The sequence below is a fragment of the Kwoniella europaea genome, chromosome 1, assembly GCF_036810445.1.
Source record: "Kwoniella europaea PYCC6329 chromosome 1, complete sequence".
NCBI classification, from domain to species: Eukaryota; Fungi; Basidiomycota; class Tremellomycetes; order Tremellales; family Cryptococcaceae; genus Kwoniella; species Kwoniella europaea.
In genome coordinates this window covers 14,340,486-14,354,518 of record NC_089487.1, presented here as the reverse complement: position 1 = coordinate 14,354,518, position 14,033 = coordinate 14,340,486, and the positions used below count along the sequence as shown (strand labels likewise).

Here is a 14,033-nt window from a genome sequence, read left to right as displayed (position 1 = left end):
AATCCATCAAGCAATCATAAATCATCCAAATCACCTTCCAATCCCGAATCATCATCTCTCCCACTCGCTCTCCCAGCCGCACGTCTACTAACATCACATAAAACTCTCACTAAATTCTCTTTAGCCAATTCAAATCTTCTCACTTCATTTTCCAAACCCAAATCCTGATGTACATCCTTCTCATCTAAAACTTCTCCATCTTCTTCACCTTCTTCATCATCCACTTCGTCATCTGGATGAAGTGAACTCGAATCTTCGAATGCAAATCCAATAAATCTAATTTGTGTCAAAACCAACCTCAAATGACTACTAGCTTTCTGTATATTTCTTGAATTCTCCAATCTCTTCAACCTACTTTCATTTACCGTTCGATCATTTACTTCGTTGGACGAAATGAGGAGTTTGATATATTCAATACAGGTTAAAGCCAATTTATCAACTCCCAAAGCATTTTTCGATAACCTATTCTCTTGCAGGGATTTATCAACTCCATGAATGGCTAAAACATCTTTCGAACCGGGGTATAACAATTCTAACATTGCTGAGATGGATGTTAAACCTTTACCTGCACCTTGGACTTCTTCAGCTGCTAATGCAGTAGCTAAAGCCACTTGAGCACTTGGAGTAGGTTTGACAAAGATACCCCAAAGACCAATGAGTACTAGACCAAGAGCATGGGCTGCCGAGCCTTTAGGCAATCCCTCAATGGTCGTTCGCACTTCTTTGTCAAATGCTGATAGTTTCAGTGATTGGCCAATATCGTATGATTCAAGATTGTATAAGAGGGTTTTGAGAGAAGCAGTAGTATTGCCAGCGGTTTTCGATCGAGTGGAAGCATCTACCAATTTGATAAAGAACCTAGAGTAAAGATCATAGACATGGACCAAGGTGATTTCTTCGGCAATAGCGGTGATTGGCGAAGATGTTTTATCGAGAGATTCGGCACATCGCAGTGCTTCGAGTAAAGGAAGCTTGAGAACAGTGGCGAGAGGTAGAGGTGTCGATGTGGTAATTCTGGACTGGGCATTTCTCCATATTTGAGTGGAAGATCGCAAGAAAGGTATATCGTGTTGGAGTAAGGCAAGCAAGGTAAGGGAATAGACATCGGAGCCTGTGTTATGGAGATGCACCACGACATGCCATTTTTCGAGGGTGGATGGTGTTATGACTGTACCAAATGAGTCAGCGATGATTCCGTTACGACGTTTACGATATAACTCACCACCGCCAATGATATTAGCAGCCTTCTGATTCCAATAGTCCTGATCGTCAGATGCTTTAAACTTCTTACCAACAGGAACGATGAGTCTCGCACAATCCTTAGCGAAGAGAGAGACATTTCCAGCTTTCTTCTTCTCTTCAGACTTGGTCCAATGAGAGATGATCGGACCCATCGAAGCAGCCAAGATGACAGCGACGAGCAGTCTCCAGGTCCAGTCAATGAGAGTATGAGGCGCCGGGGCGATCGGTCCTGGTAGACCTCTTGCTAGTAACCTGGAGGTGTGTTCTGCAGTGATGAGAGGTAATTTCGATAAAATCTGACCAGTCGTAGCTTGTCCTATCACCCCGCTGGGCATTGCATTGGCAGATGATTGAGCTGAGGTCTGTTTTAACACGTTCGAAGCGGAAGGTAAGAAGCTGAATGATACAGCAAAAGCAGCGAACATCCTCAGACCACCAGAAGCAGCGTTCTGAGCCATGGTCGTGGTTGAATTTTGATCTTTCTTCTTTGGACCAGGTTTGGCACGAGGTTGTTTAGGTGCAGTAGCGGTCTTTGTTCTTTTCCTTTTCGTTTGTTGTTCTTCCTCTTCTTCATCGACTTCATCATCTTCATCAAGGGAATCTTCCTCAGCTTTCATCGCAGCAGCCTCAGCAGCAGCTTGGATCAAACTTTCTCTAGCGCCGAAATCAGCTTGCCACAACTTCAGATTATCTTCTCCAGCTACTGCCAGACGGAAAGCTTCCAATTCTTGGACTTTTCGCTGTAACATTGCTGATCGCCTTTGTAATAGTTCAATATACTTCTTAGCTCCGATCAAGATCGTAGCTTTGGCACTTGCGTTGGGTCTTGTGACTTCCCCCAGACCATCGACCGTTCCATCCGCAGCTCTAAAATCGGTAGTGCGTTTCTGTTCTTCGGTGGACGTGGCATATAACACTCGAAGAGCTGGAATGGCATCTCGTAGATCGGCTTGGGCAGCTTGTACCTTTTGTCGATATCGTCGTTCGGTCTTGTTGTGCTTTCCGACAACGGGTGGATCGCTAGATTCTTTAGGAGCAGCTGGGGTTTTGTTGGATTGACGAAGTTGCTGGGAAGCTTTGGTCTGACGTGGTTGCTTGACATTCGATGTAGAGGCATCTGTAGAGGGTTGATCGAGCGATGAACCTGTAGAATAACATGATGTCAGCTAGACGGAATCATCAAACAGAGGAGCCAAAGATACTAACCATTGATATTTATGCCATACCCGAGGTTGCCCATCTGATCATTATTAACCTGTAATTGATTCTCAAAACCATTCAAGTGTCCTATTGGCCATCCCTCTTGCTTGATCTGGTCCTTCATGTATTGAGGTTGTAGAGTCTGCTGTTGTGAATGCGTCATATTCCCAATAGCTTTCGCTTGTTGCGCAAAATCGAAATCGATCGGAAAGCCAGATTGAGAGGATTTCTTACCCGTTGAGATTGGTGAATCGAGATTGAGCATATCAAACGTATCGTCATTACCCATACCATTGAGTGTATTTGTATTTCCATTGCCACTGAACAACAAATTTTGTAAGAAATCTAGATTTCCATCGTTATTATGAGTAAGGAATGGGTTGGATTGTTGATCTGGAAAGAAAAGAGATTGTCCATTGGATTTATCTTGACCTTGACTTCCATTGTTAGGAATGTTGACAAATTGGTTCAAAGTTTGATCTTCTCCACTTCCATTTAGGAGTATCTTGCTATCTTCAGATTGGAACAGCACATCCAATTCTGTCGAGTCGAAGCTATTATTATTGTTGAATAGGAAGTCGTCCGTAGCCGATAGGGAAAAGTTGGAATGTGAACTTGGAGAAGATGATGATCTAGGTGATTGACCGTTCATCGAGATACTACCCATATTAGATAGGTTGATAGATTGAGTCGAAGGCGATAATGATGGTACTCTGGATGACGATGATCCACTGCTCATGCCGAATGATTGTTGGTACGCCAAGGGCGAGAGTGAATTATCACTTGCGGGTGAAGGGCGATTCATCGACGAAGGACCGCCATTGGTCGTAGATGGTATATGGAGTAGGGAAGAGGGATCGAGAAGTTCGGAAGGGAAGAGGGCGTTGGAAGGTGATATCGAGTCTTCGAAGAAGAGGGAGTCCTCCTCTGAGTTGTGGGAGGGCATTGTCTGCTGAGCGAATAGAGAGGTTGGCATGCCGGATTGTCGAGCAACAGGTAAAAGTCAAATAATATCAAGATGGATGAATCTATTCGGTTTGCTATGTATCTCCTGCTGACTGCTCTTTTTGAAACCTGTGGCGGCGTGTCTCTCTGCGGTGTTCTGTCACTCCAACGTTGTTATTACTTTGGTATCATCGTATCGTATCATGCAATGCAAATCTCATGGTTCATCGTCAACAATCGTCTGATCGTCTCATAAAAGTGGAAAGTGGTACGATAATAACAAATGATCACGTGGCAGAATTCCCTCTTTGGGAGAATTAATCCTCTTTAGAGCACATTTGCCACCCAAGTCAAGCACTACCTCCTTCTACCTACATCAGCAGCAGTCCGCATCCCTTTCCTGTGCCCTTCCTTCTCCCTACGTGAATCCTCAGCAAGCTGTCTCGCTTTCGCTCGAGGGTCAATCACCTATACGTATGCATCAATCAGCTTTCATCCCAAACCAAACGGAACTCTTGAGACTCACCGAGTACTCTTCTTCTGCCCTTCTCGTTAATTCCTTCTCATCCACCAAGAATTTCAAACTATGTTTCATCCATCCTACATCATCGTCCACTTCCAGATTATCCTCTCCGGCCTGTTCATCTCCTCCCGTAGGTCTTGTTGTCGGTTCTTCATCCTCATCCGGTGCAGCTTTAGCTACTTTACTACTAAACCTACTCATCTCTTTCAATATATCATCTTCCTCGTCCCTCCTACCCCTCTTGTTCCCATGTTTTGCAGCGGCTCTTCCCCTGTTCTTAGAATACTTGGCCAATTCTTGTTCCAATACCGAAGGTCCTTTATGTCGTTTCGAACGTCCGTCATCTGAATCGGAATCTGACGCGTCCCCTGTACGTTTCTTCAACCGACGTAGATCTTCTTCCATCCGCTTGATCTCAGCTTGACGCGAAGCACTGAAAAGAGACTCATCAGCTGGCCTGGATGCACAAAGTACAGCGCAGCTCACATACCTGCTCCCTGCCTTTTCCCTTTCATGCTGTTCTCGAATAGCTTTGAGATCGACGGCAGCCTGCTTCTATCATCAGCCAACATTGTCTTTCAAGTCACACATATGACACACCTTTTTCTCCTTCTCCTTTTTAGTAGTATCGCCAAGATCCTTCAGCGAATCCGGTACGTTCACGTAAGATTCGGTGGGTTTGGCAGGGGCGGTCTCGGTTGGATCTAGCACTATCGTCCATCTGTCAGCATAAACTACTTGATGAGTTCAGGTTCACTTACAATCCTGTCTGGTCATTCCCTTCTTCTTCACCTTAATCTCCGTCTCAGGTATCTCTTCCGAATCACCAAATGACAGCAAACCAGTGTTCCTGATATCATGATCTATCAGTACTCATGATTCACAGTGTAAAACACGTCACCGGCTCACTTTTTCGCCTTTGCTCTCTTCTCCCTAAACTCCATCTCCTTCTTAGCTTCCAACCTAGCTTGCTGTTGAGCTCTTCTCTCAGAAGCGGTTATACGAGGTACAATATCGTCAAAGGGGTTCTCTATTATCCTGACACCTTTTATTTTTGGTGGTCTACAAGCAGATCATATCAGTGACTATGACTCGATTTGCAATCAAGGAAACAAGGGAGAAACATACACTAATGGCTTTTCTTCGGCATCCACATCTAAATTACCAATACTCATCACATCTAGCGAAACATCTATCAGCTCTCTACACAAGAGAAACGAAATTGATGTTGTCACTCACTATATATCGTATTTCCAACGATCTTCCCAAACAAGGTATGTTTATTGATCAATTCCTCTGCTTTATCCAACGTGAAGAAGAATTGAGAAGTGTTGGTATGTCGTTTACTGTTATTGGCCATACCCATCAAACCTCGTCTACCATCAACTCACGTGAGTTAGCTTTATCCCATCGACAATGATGGGTCAGAAGAAGCTAACCTGTTGAATCGTAATCTAGGATGTATCTCATCTTGGAATGGTTCACCATAAAAACTCTCTCCTCCCATACCTGTACCTGTTGGATCACCAGATTGTATGATGAACCCCGGAACGACTCTATGGAAGATAACTCCATCATAGTATCCTAAGAAAATGTATCAATATCATCATGCTGTCTGATACTGTAGGGATGAATTTACCTTCCATCGAGAGTGCAAGGAAATTTCGAACAGCTTTCGGGCATTCTTTACCCCACAGCTCGACCTGTGATTATACCATCAGCTTACGAGGGAATACCATTGCCAGAAGCTGACTCACTTCTATCTCCCCCGCTGTTGTATCTATAATTACCTTACCATTGGTAGCGGGCTATACAGTTCACCAGATAAGCATGTGAGTGAGTTGGACCTAGAGAGTGGAGGTTGAGGTTGAGGGAAACTTGCCTCGGTCACATATCTGTCAAATGTGGATAAGAGAGTGAGCTAAGTTCTTCGAATGGGAAGGGGACCACTTAGCTCACAGATTACTCATTTCCGTTGCAGTCCGATACTTGTCCTTCTATCGTGAATGGATGACTATTGAATGGTGACAATCAAGTCTTTCTTTCCGACAATGAGCTGGTATCTGTCGGGGATGACAAAGTGATGATGCTGGAAGTGATCGATGTTGTGCCTGTTAATGCCACACGCGGTGATATTCGGTTATATCCTATAGCCCCTCGCTGTCTCATACGCGTATACAACTCGCTCTTAACTGTACTGTGCAGCTGGCTGTGTATGAGCACTCCTACAAGCACACCGACGGTCCATATCCAATTCATTATCGTCATCTCCAATCCCTACACACAAGCATCACAATCTCTGTCTCATACATCACTCCAGAGGATCGAAACGTATCTGGCGAGAACACCTGAACTGTCAGTCGGAGAAGCGATCCCTTTGAACTAGCCTTCTTCCCCTTCAATCCTCACCCACCTTCAATACCTTTATACCCACTACACACAATGGCTTCCGAAGGACTCACCCGACGACGAGGCGCAGGTGCATCACCAGCCATAGGTTCAGCCTCACCAGCATTCTCAGATACACCCACTTTCGCATCTACCTCTGGTGGTGCTCCCAGGAGACCCGGTGGAACGACAAATAACGTGCCAACCAGTTCGGCAGGAGGATCAGGCGGAGCTGGTGCGATGGAAGGTAGAGGGAAGATAGCGTATGATCCTAGGGATTTCGAAAATGGTGGTGAATCGGAGACGATGCCTAGGTTGACCATCATGGAGGAAGTTTTGTTATTGGGTTTGAAAGATAAAGCTGTGAGTGAAATATCCTAATGGAGTGATTCTATTATCGTACGTCTGGAATGTATTGCTGATCTTGACTATCAACCAGGGCTACCTATCATTCTGGAACGATAACATCTCGTACGCTTTAAGAGGTTGTATCCTGATTGAATTGGCATTAAGACGTAGAATAGCGATGGTCAAAGATCCATCACGTAGGAGATTGGCTTTAGCAGATAGGTTAATCGAAGTTATCGATGATAGACAGACTGGAGAAACTATATTGGACGAAGCTTTGAAGATGATGAAATCGAGTGAAAAATACGGAACAGGTGCATGGGTGGATTTGATGAGCGGTAAGTCAAAGCACAATTGCATCCTCGCCAAAAACAACATTAGCTGATAAGGTGATATTGGATATAGGGGAAACTTGGAATGTAATGAAAATAGGATATCAACTCAAACAAGTTCGAGAGCGTTTAGCGAAAGGTTTAGTTGATAAAGGTGTATTGAGGACTGAGAAGAGAAATTTCCTATTATTCGATATGGCAACTCATCCTATAGCCGATATGAATGCCAAAGACGATGTGATGAGGAGGGTTTTGACGCTTTTGACCGCTCGAACGGCTGCCATACCTCCTCAGGCATTACACAAGGAAGGTGTGAAATATAGACATACAAGAGCCGTTGTTTTGGTTTGTGCAGGTAAGTAGATCGCCTTTCATCACTACGACCACAACTATGCACACAAAGTACTGATTTTGTCGGTTCGATCGTAGCCTACGCGTCGAGCGTACTTGAGAATGCCTTACAAAGGCTATCTTACGATTCTCGGGAAGCTGCATTCGCAAGGTGCGATGATATCCTCGCCGAATTCTCCACTTGGCCATTCGGAGTGACGACGTCCAACGTGGCTGGACCGGTATCTATCGGAGGAGGAACGAGGAAAAGGGAAGGTGGAAGCGGTGGTGTGGGACGTGAGAGCGTACAGGAATTGGTCAGAGAAGTGAGGAAAGAGATGGCGGCCAGTACCACTGGTCAAGCTGGTGCAGGTGGTGGTCAAGAGGAGCAAGAAGAATTATGTTTCGAAGTGGTTGCTACGGTTTTAGAGATTTTTGGAAGGATGGATAGCTTGGTGAGTAAAAATCATCGCATATACATACCATGCCATATCACTTCAATCCCTCTTCTCTCTCTGGTCAACGTGCGAGGTTTAAATAGCTGACTGGATGAGGTTTGAAACTTGATCGAATTCAGCTTTAAACGATAGATGCCCTCACCTCATTTTCATCAGAGAGAACAAGAACGAATTTTATACGATACGATACTTTTACTCCTATACCATCATATGCGTTACGAAAATACTCGCATCATTATTGAGTATTCCCCTCTTATCGTTGTCTAGACATCAAAATGTATATATACCAGTACCCAAGGGTTAAATCGATATCCTAAAATATACACCAAGTCAACTAAGGTCTGTCCTCTCATGCCTGATCAATTATTGGTCCAGAACATCTTTCTCCTTCATATCGTACACTGCAAGGTTGGGGCTGCTGAGTGGATCTAGCAGCTTTAGACAAGTACTACTATGTAAACATCATATGGCATATCATGCTTCAATTGGTTGTGCTATTTGTGTCCTTTTGGGTGGGACTCGTATCACCATCCTTGTAATTTGGTGTCTGTTCAGCTGTAGTTGATGATCTCAGATCAGTCATTCACGAGGCAAAGAGAGACTCCTTCGAAATGATAATTGCATCATTAGATCAAACATGAGAACGCAATCATATGAAAAGTTACGAGTACTGTAAACGTCCCGCTACGATCCTGCAAGATATACGACGCTACTTGTTTTACTCGCTTCCTTTTTTCCATTCCCAATAAAGTTGTTTCCCAAGCCGAGCGGGCAAGACGAGGCGCAATGGCGATTCCGTGAAGCTGACTGACCTACTCTTTATGGGAGTCGGAGTCGGAAGTCGGAGTCGTACATCTTTTCGTATAAACATAGTAATATGCTTTTTGCCAAAAAAGGCACTCTCCGATTCCAGCAGTTTTATTCAGATTTTTTCTGTTTTTTAATTTTCACCTGATGACATAGTACCCAAACCGCGGTCCATGTTAGGTTATTTTTGTTCTGTTCTCATTTTCGCATCGATCAAATGTTCGTTCGATTCTTCGAGTAAAGCCGAGACATTCCTCATTATTATTAATTCGCGAATGAAATTGACAAATTTGGACTTTGATCGCTTTGTTTTTCTCACGCTATCATTGCGGACAAGTACGATTAAACAAAGTAATCTGTCTCATTGCCTTACCGTACCCATACGACCATCATTGCATGGCAGACTTTTGTACCCCGGATTTACCGGTTTCCTCCATCACATCCCATCAACCTTGATCATCGTTATCTGATGTTCTTCATTCAGTCGAATTGGATTGGATGTACAATCCTTTGAACATGATAACCAAATTGCAATACTGTAATCACAAAGAAAACATTATCTGTTTTTTTGCATACTTCATCGCTCGGTAGGAAAGATACCTTTTTTTCAGAGTAGATCAACGAAGAAAACCAAAGTTGAAAAAAAACGTAGATAGATTGATAGTCCGTATATAAATATTTAGTGGTTCAATTTCATCAAAATCAAGCGTACAAGTAAGATAAATGATACATCAAGTATGAAAGCGAACAAACCGAGAAAGGAGCCATAGTGTCCCGTAGAATTAACAAATATAAATATGAATTGTTTTTTTTTGTCTGTAAAGTCCGTCAAAGCTAATTGAGAGCGAGGATAAACAGATAAAGCGATAGAAAGGAATGATATGCTACATGAGTGTGATGTAAGAGAATTTGAGCAGTCGAGCAGTCGAGTCGAGCTTTGAGGGTCAGGTCCTATCAGAAGGTAGGTCATAGGATTATGTGGTGTTCACCCGTATATCCACTAAAATTGCATTTGCATTGACGGCGAGAAATATTCATCAGATGAGAGTGTCGGTGTGGGCGTCTGATAATATTCATTTTGCTGTAACGTTGTTACTTCCGGTACGCCTATACCCAATCCTATCAATTGCTCTTTCTCTTGAGGGAGTGACATCTCCGGTGCTAGTGTGGGGGAAGTCGTGGTACTCTGTCCAAGTGGTGAAGGGGAATAATAGGGATACTGCCCGTGCTGTTGTGGTTGTTGATGGTAAGCAAAGGGGACTTGAAATAGTGGTGGAGTAGGAAAAGGAGTTTGATATCCTGTTGTCGTAGCTGGTGTTATAGGTGAAGTACCGGTACCTTTGGTCACCACTGGGGTAACAGGGATAGGAATAGCGGGACGAAGGTATGTATGAGTAGGTAAATGTGGTGTAGACCATGAGGTAGGTAAGGTAGGTGGTGGAATCATGTTAGGTGGATAATCATGTTCTGTCGATGACGAACGTGATGTATCGGCTGGAGTAGGATTAGGGTTAGATACCATAACTTCATGTTGCACTTGACCATTGAGATATGCATCATGCATTGGTGTTTGTTCCAATACAGATGGGAAGGTCGATAGGGGTGCATGCGTATGTGCATGTTCATGATGCGTCTGGAGTGGATATTGTGCTGGTGCAGATACATGTCCATGTACATGACCTGCCCCGGCTGTCCAACCGTTATACATCCAATGAGGGGATTCGAACATTGGTGGAGAAGCCAGTGCGGGCGCAGAGGGCGGTGTAACCCACGGAGCGACTCCGGAACTAGGCATCGAGACCGTACGACGATGACCCAAGTGAGCAGGTCGGATAGGTCCAGGTCCAGAGACGTAGGGGACATTGAAGACTGGTTGATCAGGGAAGTAAGGGGAAGAAGTAGTGATGGGTGATATATTCTGTATCGCCTTGGATGCTTTGGCTATAGCTTTCTTCTCCCTAGTTGCCCTATTCACTTCTTCTGGTACAGGGGCATATTCACATTCCCTCTTTGCTCGTGTACAGTTCCTACATGGTGATCCTCCACAACATCTGATTTTGCTATTTCAACAAACAATTCAGTTAGCCAAAGGACCCATCAACCGAATCATCACAAGAAGCTAGTTGTGTGTGAGGTTAGAAGCCAGATCGACTCACCGATGTCTACAATACTGACATGCCATAGATATCCGTTGACGACGACCGGGCGACTGAGAGCTCTCGGCCAGACCTAGTGGATAGGCAGACCCATATCCATCGAATGGAGGCGGCATGTCGTGTATGTGAGGATGGTGCATGAGCACTGAAGGTGTCGCAAGGACGGAATTCATGGTGTAGAATATTGAAGTCGAATCGACTTTAGGATACCAGAGATAAATGAAAAGATATGATAGATATGTGGTGTTGATGATGAGCAGCTGATGAGCTCTTCTTTTTTTGGCGGCCTGGGCTTGGTGGTGGTGGTGTAAGAATGACGAAGGGGCAGCAAGTGGTTGAAGTGGTAGGTGTTAGATAATAAGGAAAAAAAATGGGTTTGAAAGGAAAGTGGGCGTTTTTTTGATGTCGAGAGATGGAGAGATGAACCTGAGAATCAACGATACTCCTCTTCTATATATCTCCGTGGTAACGATTAATGACTATTTTTTTTCTCTCTGTTCTCTTCGGTCTACTGAGAGTATCGTATGTCGTATGTCGTATGAGGTCAACCCAAATCCGAAATCAAAGACAATCAAACCCTTGCTTGGTTCGTACCCCTCCCCAGGGTATCCGTTACAGACGTATCGCAGATCGGACCAATTTACTCCAATAATCTGATCTGATCTGATCCGATATCTATAGTAATCTGAACAAATACAAAGACGAAACGAGAGAAGACGATCACTGACCTCTTTTGGTCAGACTGTCTCTTGTCTTATTCGTTTCTCCCTGTATTTTGGCGTAAGGTACGGTATTAAACTATTCCTAAGTGACTACTTTCTCAAAAGGAAAAAAAGGGTAAAAAGGGAGAAAAAGTCAACGTACTTGTGAAAAGAAGGGTTATTATAAATTTATATACAAAATGTCTCGGTTGAATACGAAATGTTTCACTTGGGATCAATCTGGGATCCTAAAATCCTACGATGCTAGGATCGGATGTATGTACAGGTAGGATCTAAATTCTTCTAAAGGTTGGGGTTGGGGGGTTGATAACGAGATAGTCGTCTTTCGATAACGCAAGATATGATGAAAGATATCTACGTTGAGATCGAGCTCGCTGGCGGTTTACCCAAAAACCCTCAATGATATATTATGAACATGACCAAGATCAGGATGAAATGCAATGATAGCAAGAGAAGCAGGGCTCCGGCCAGGTGTTATATGTAGACATTTGCTTCAGAAGCCGGAAGACAGGGATCTGTTTTCACAGGTTTTTTTCTGATTGTGGGGAGAGCGACGTACGTGTATGTAAGAGAAAGAGAGAAAAAAAAAGGATGGCCATCATCCGGTGTTAACGGCATACATTACAGTACGATATTCTTTGGCTTGAGAACTGGCTTCAGTACAACAGGATGCATATATGCTCAGGGGTAAATGTTGCGTTACTCTATTTGGTCATTTGGCATTTGGCATCTGGGATGCTTCCATTTTTACCTGGGAGACCAAAAGTCGTACATCATGTACTGCTATTCGCATAACGCCGAAAAAAAAAAAAAGATGATCACAGCTCTTCCCCGTGCCGAGGTCATTTTGCATTAGATGTTCATCGTCACTTGAGGCTCTGATGCTGCCAGCATATTTGATAGAACCTATCTCCTATCTACGACGCCCAGTCTCCTATCATACCAACGGGATCAAGCAAAGTTCATAATTCCCATTAACATATTGTGTACATATAGACATAATTGTATCCGGTCTACCTAGAGTGGACCGACTCCGACTCCCGTTCCGATCGCTTTGACCGCTCGTCGTTCTCAGGTGATAATGGATGCAATAGTAGAATCAACGGAATGTACAGTTGTATTTACTATATGTTTCGGAGGATAATCCTCCGACCTGGTAGCGAACCGAGACAGTATAACGTGTGCCTCTACCAGCCCCTGAAAAGATGAAAATCCTTACCAGAAAATTAGTACGACCGGTAACTTAACTCGATGACGTTACGATTACTTACACTGCATCGTTCGCCAGTTTGGTCAGTGCCTTTCCAGTCTTACTGTATGCTCGAAAAAGAGGGTTGAGGAGGAGTGCGTAGCCTGGGGTTAAACATGAAAAGATGCCTCAACCTGTTCCTGATACGACAGGTGACTCCAAATCATTGGATCAGTTACAGTTAGGCAAGTTTACACACATGGTGACAACGAGGGCAGGGACGCTCCAGGCCGGTTTATACGGAATACTTGCATGAACCTGGATGGGTCATTAGTTTCAAAAGTAATGTGGCTTTCGTGCATTTTCCCATCATTTCATCCAATCCACATAATTCACCTCGATACCGAACAATATCAATCTGCCTCCTACAAGAGACAATGATATGGTGGAGCCTTTGATGAATGCCACACCTACTTACGTCTATTCCGACGCCATGTCATGTCATGTTGCACAAATCTACATACCCAATCGTTTCTCATGCCTTACCGTAATAATCGATAATTGTACGGTATCTCGTCAAAGATGTTACGGTATAATCTCATGACAGCACAAGTTCAGTAGCGAAAGAGCTTAGATCCCAACATCTCGGTCATTTTCCCAGGGATCTAATGATCTCTACAGCTATCGACCTGTTACCGTGATAGCATCGAGTTCCGCACTACAGTATCGAAACCAGCACCGGATGAAAATATCGTAATCGTCATAGGATCACAGGACATACCGTACCGTAAGGATCTTTGATGACGTCGTGTCTAGATCATGGTACGCACAAGTACATTACAATCAAGAGTACGATGCACACTATACTCCTATGAGTTCTCTACAGTAGCTGCTGCTGAAGATCTGCACTACATCATTTATTGGGCGATGGAATTGATCAATTGATGATGCGATCACATCTCTCTCACCTGTTCGCTACAGAATTTGCTGTTCGGTTACGATCTACGGGTCTCACATCAGGATCAGTCACTACGAGTAGCACACTCGTATAGCCCTCAATCTTCTTCGCACAACTTACCACTTAATCTGAACACCAATCGAACGTGCCTGTCACCCGATCCGACACAAATTTATGCTTCCCATCCCTCTTCTTAGACCCATTTCTTCTTTGCTTCCGAGGTAGGGGTGCATCCAATGCCTATGTCATTATTGGGTAGGATCTCATCTATTGTATCCCCTTGTTTCATCTCGATTCATCTACGAATACCTTTCATAACCGAACTTCAAACCCGAAAATCGAAAATCAAATTTCGAAAATCTAACTCGGAAAAGCAGGCAAGCGCTATACCTCTGTAACTAGTCTTAGTCTTATTTGGTAGTGACAAAGTGTCAA

At 43.9% G+C, this 14,033-nt stretch overlaps 4 protein-coding genes across 4 annotated transcripts; 1 reads left to right on the top strand and 3 right to left on the bottom strand.

Moving 5' to 3' along the window:
- Positions 1-14: 14 nt before the first annotated feature.
- On the bottom strand, positions 15-3,418 carry V865_005485 (uncharacterized protein; the record flags this gene model as incomplete). Its single annotated transcript, XM_066229257.1, has 3 exons — positions 15-1,168; positions 1,223-2,386; positions 2,449-3,418. The coding sequence occupies 3 exons, from the start codon at positions 3,416-3,418 to the stop codon at positions 15-17; spliced, it is 3,288 nt and encodes a 1,095-aa protein (XP_066085354.1).
- A 326-nt stretch (positions 3,419-3,744) lies between these two features.
- Positions 3,745-5,880, bottom strand: V865_005484 (uncharacterized protein; the record flags this gene model as incomplete). Its single annotated transcript, XM_066229256.1, has 13 exons — positions 3,745-3,855; positions 3,914-4,343; positions 4,401-4,465; positions 4,511-4,620; positions 4,672-4,760; positions 4,820-4,972; positions 5,039-5,090; positions 5,150-5,286; positions 5,350-5,494; positions 5,550-5,613; positions 5,668-5,681; positions 5,732-5,805; positions 5,870-5,880. The coding sequence occupies 13 exons, from the start codon at positions 5,878-5,880 to the stop codon at positions 3,745-3,747; spliced, it is 1,455 nt and encodes a 484-aa protein (XP_066085353.1).
- Positions 5,881-6,352: 472 nt separating this feature from the next.
- On the top strand, positions 6,353-7,891 carry V865_005483 (uncharacterized protein; the record flags this gene model as incomplete). Its single annotated transcript, XM_066229255.1, has 5 exons — positions 6,353-6,661; positions 6,738-6,984; positions 7,052-7,333; positions 7,408-7,763; positions 7,886-7,891. The coding sequence occupies 5 exons, from the start codon at positions 6,353-6,355 to the stop codon at positions 7,889-7,891; spliced, it is 1,200 nt and encodes a 399-aa protein (XP_066085352.1).
- A 1,682-nt stretch (positions 7,892-9,573) lies between these two features.
- Positions 9,574-10,845, bottom strand: V865_005482 (uncharacterized protein; the record flags this gene model as incomplete). Its single annotated transcript, XM_066229254.1, has 2 exons — positions 9,574-10,633; positions 10,730-10,845. 2 exons carry the CDS (start codon positions 10,843-10,845, stop codon positions 9,574-9,576), a joined length of 1,176 nt encoding a protein of 391 aa, XP_066085351.1.
- Between the last annotated feature and the right edge of the window lie 3,188 nt (positions 10,846-14,033).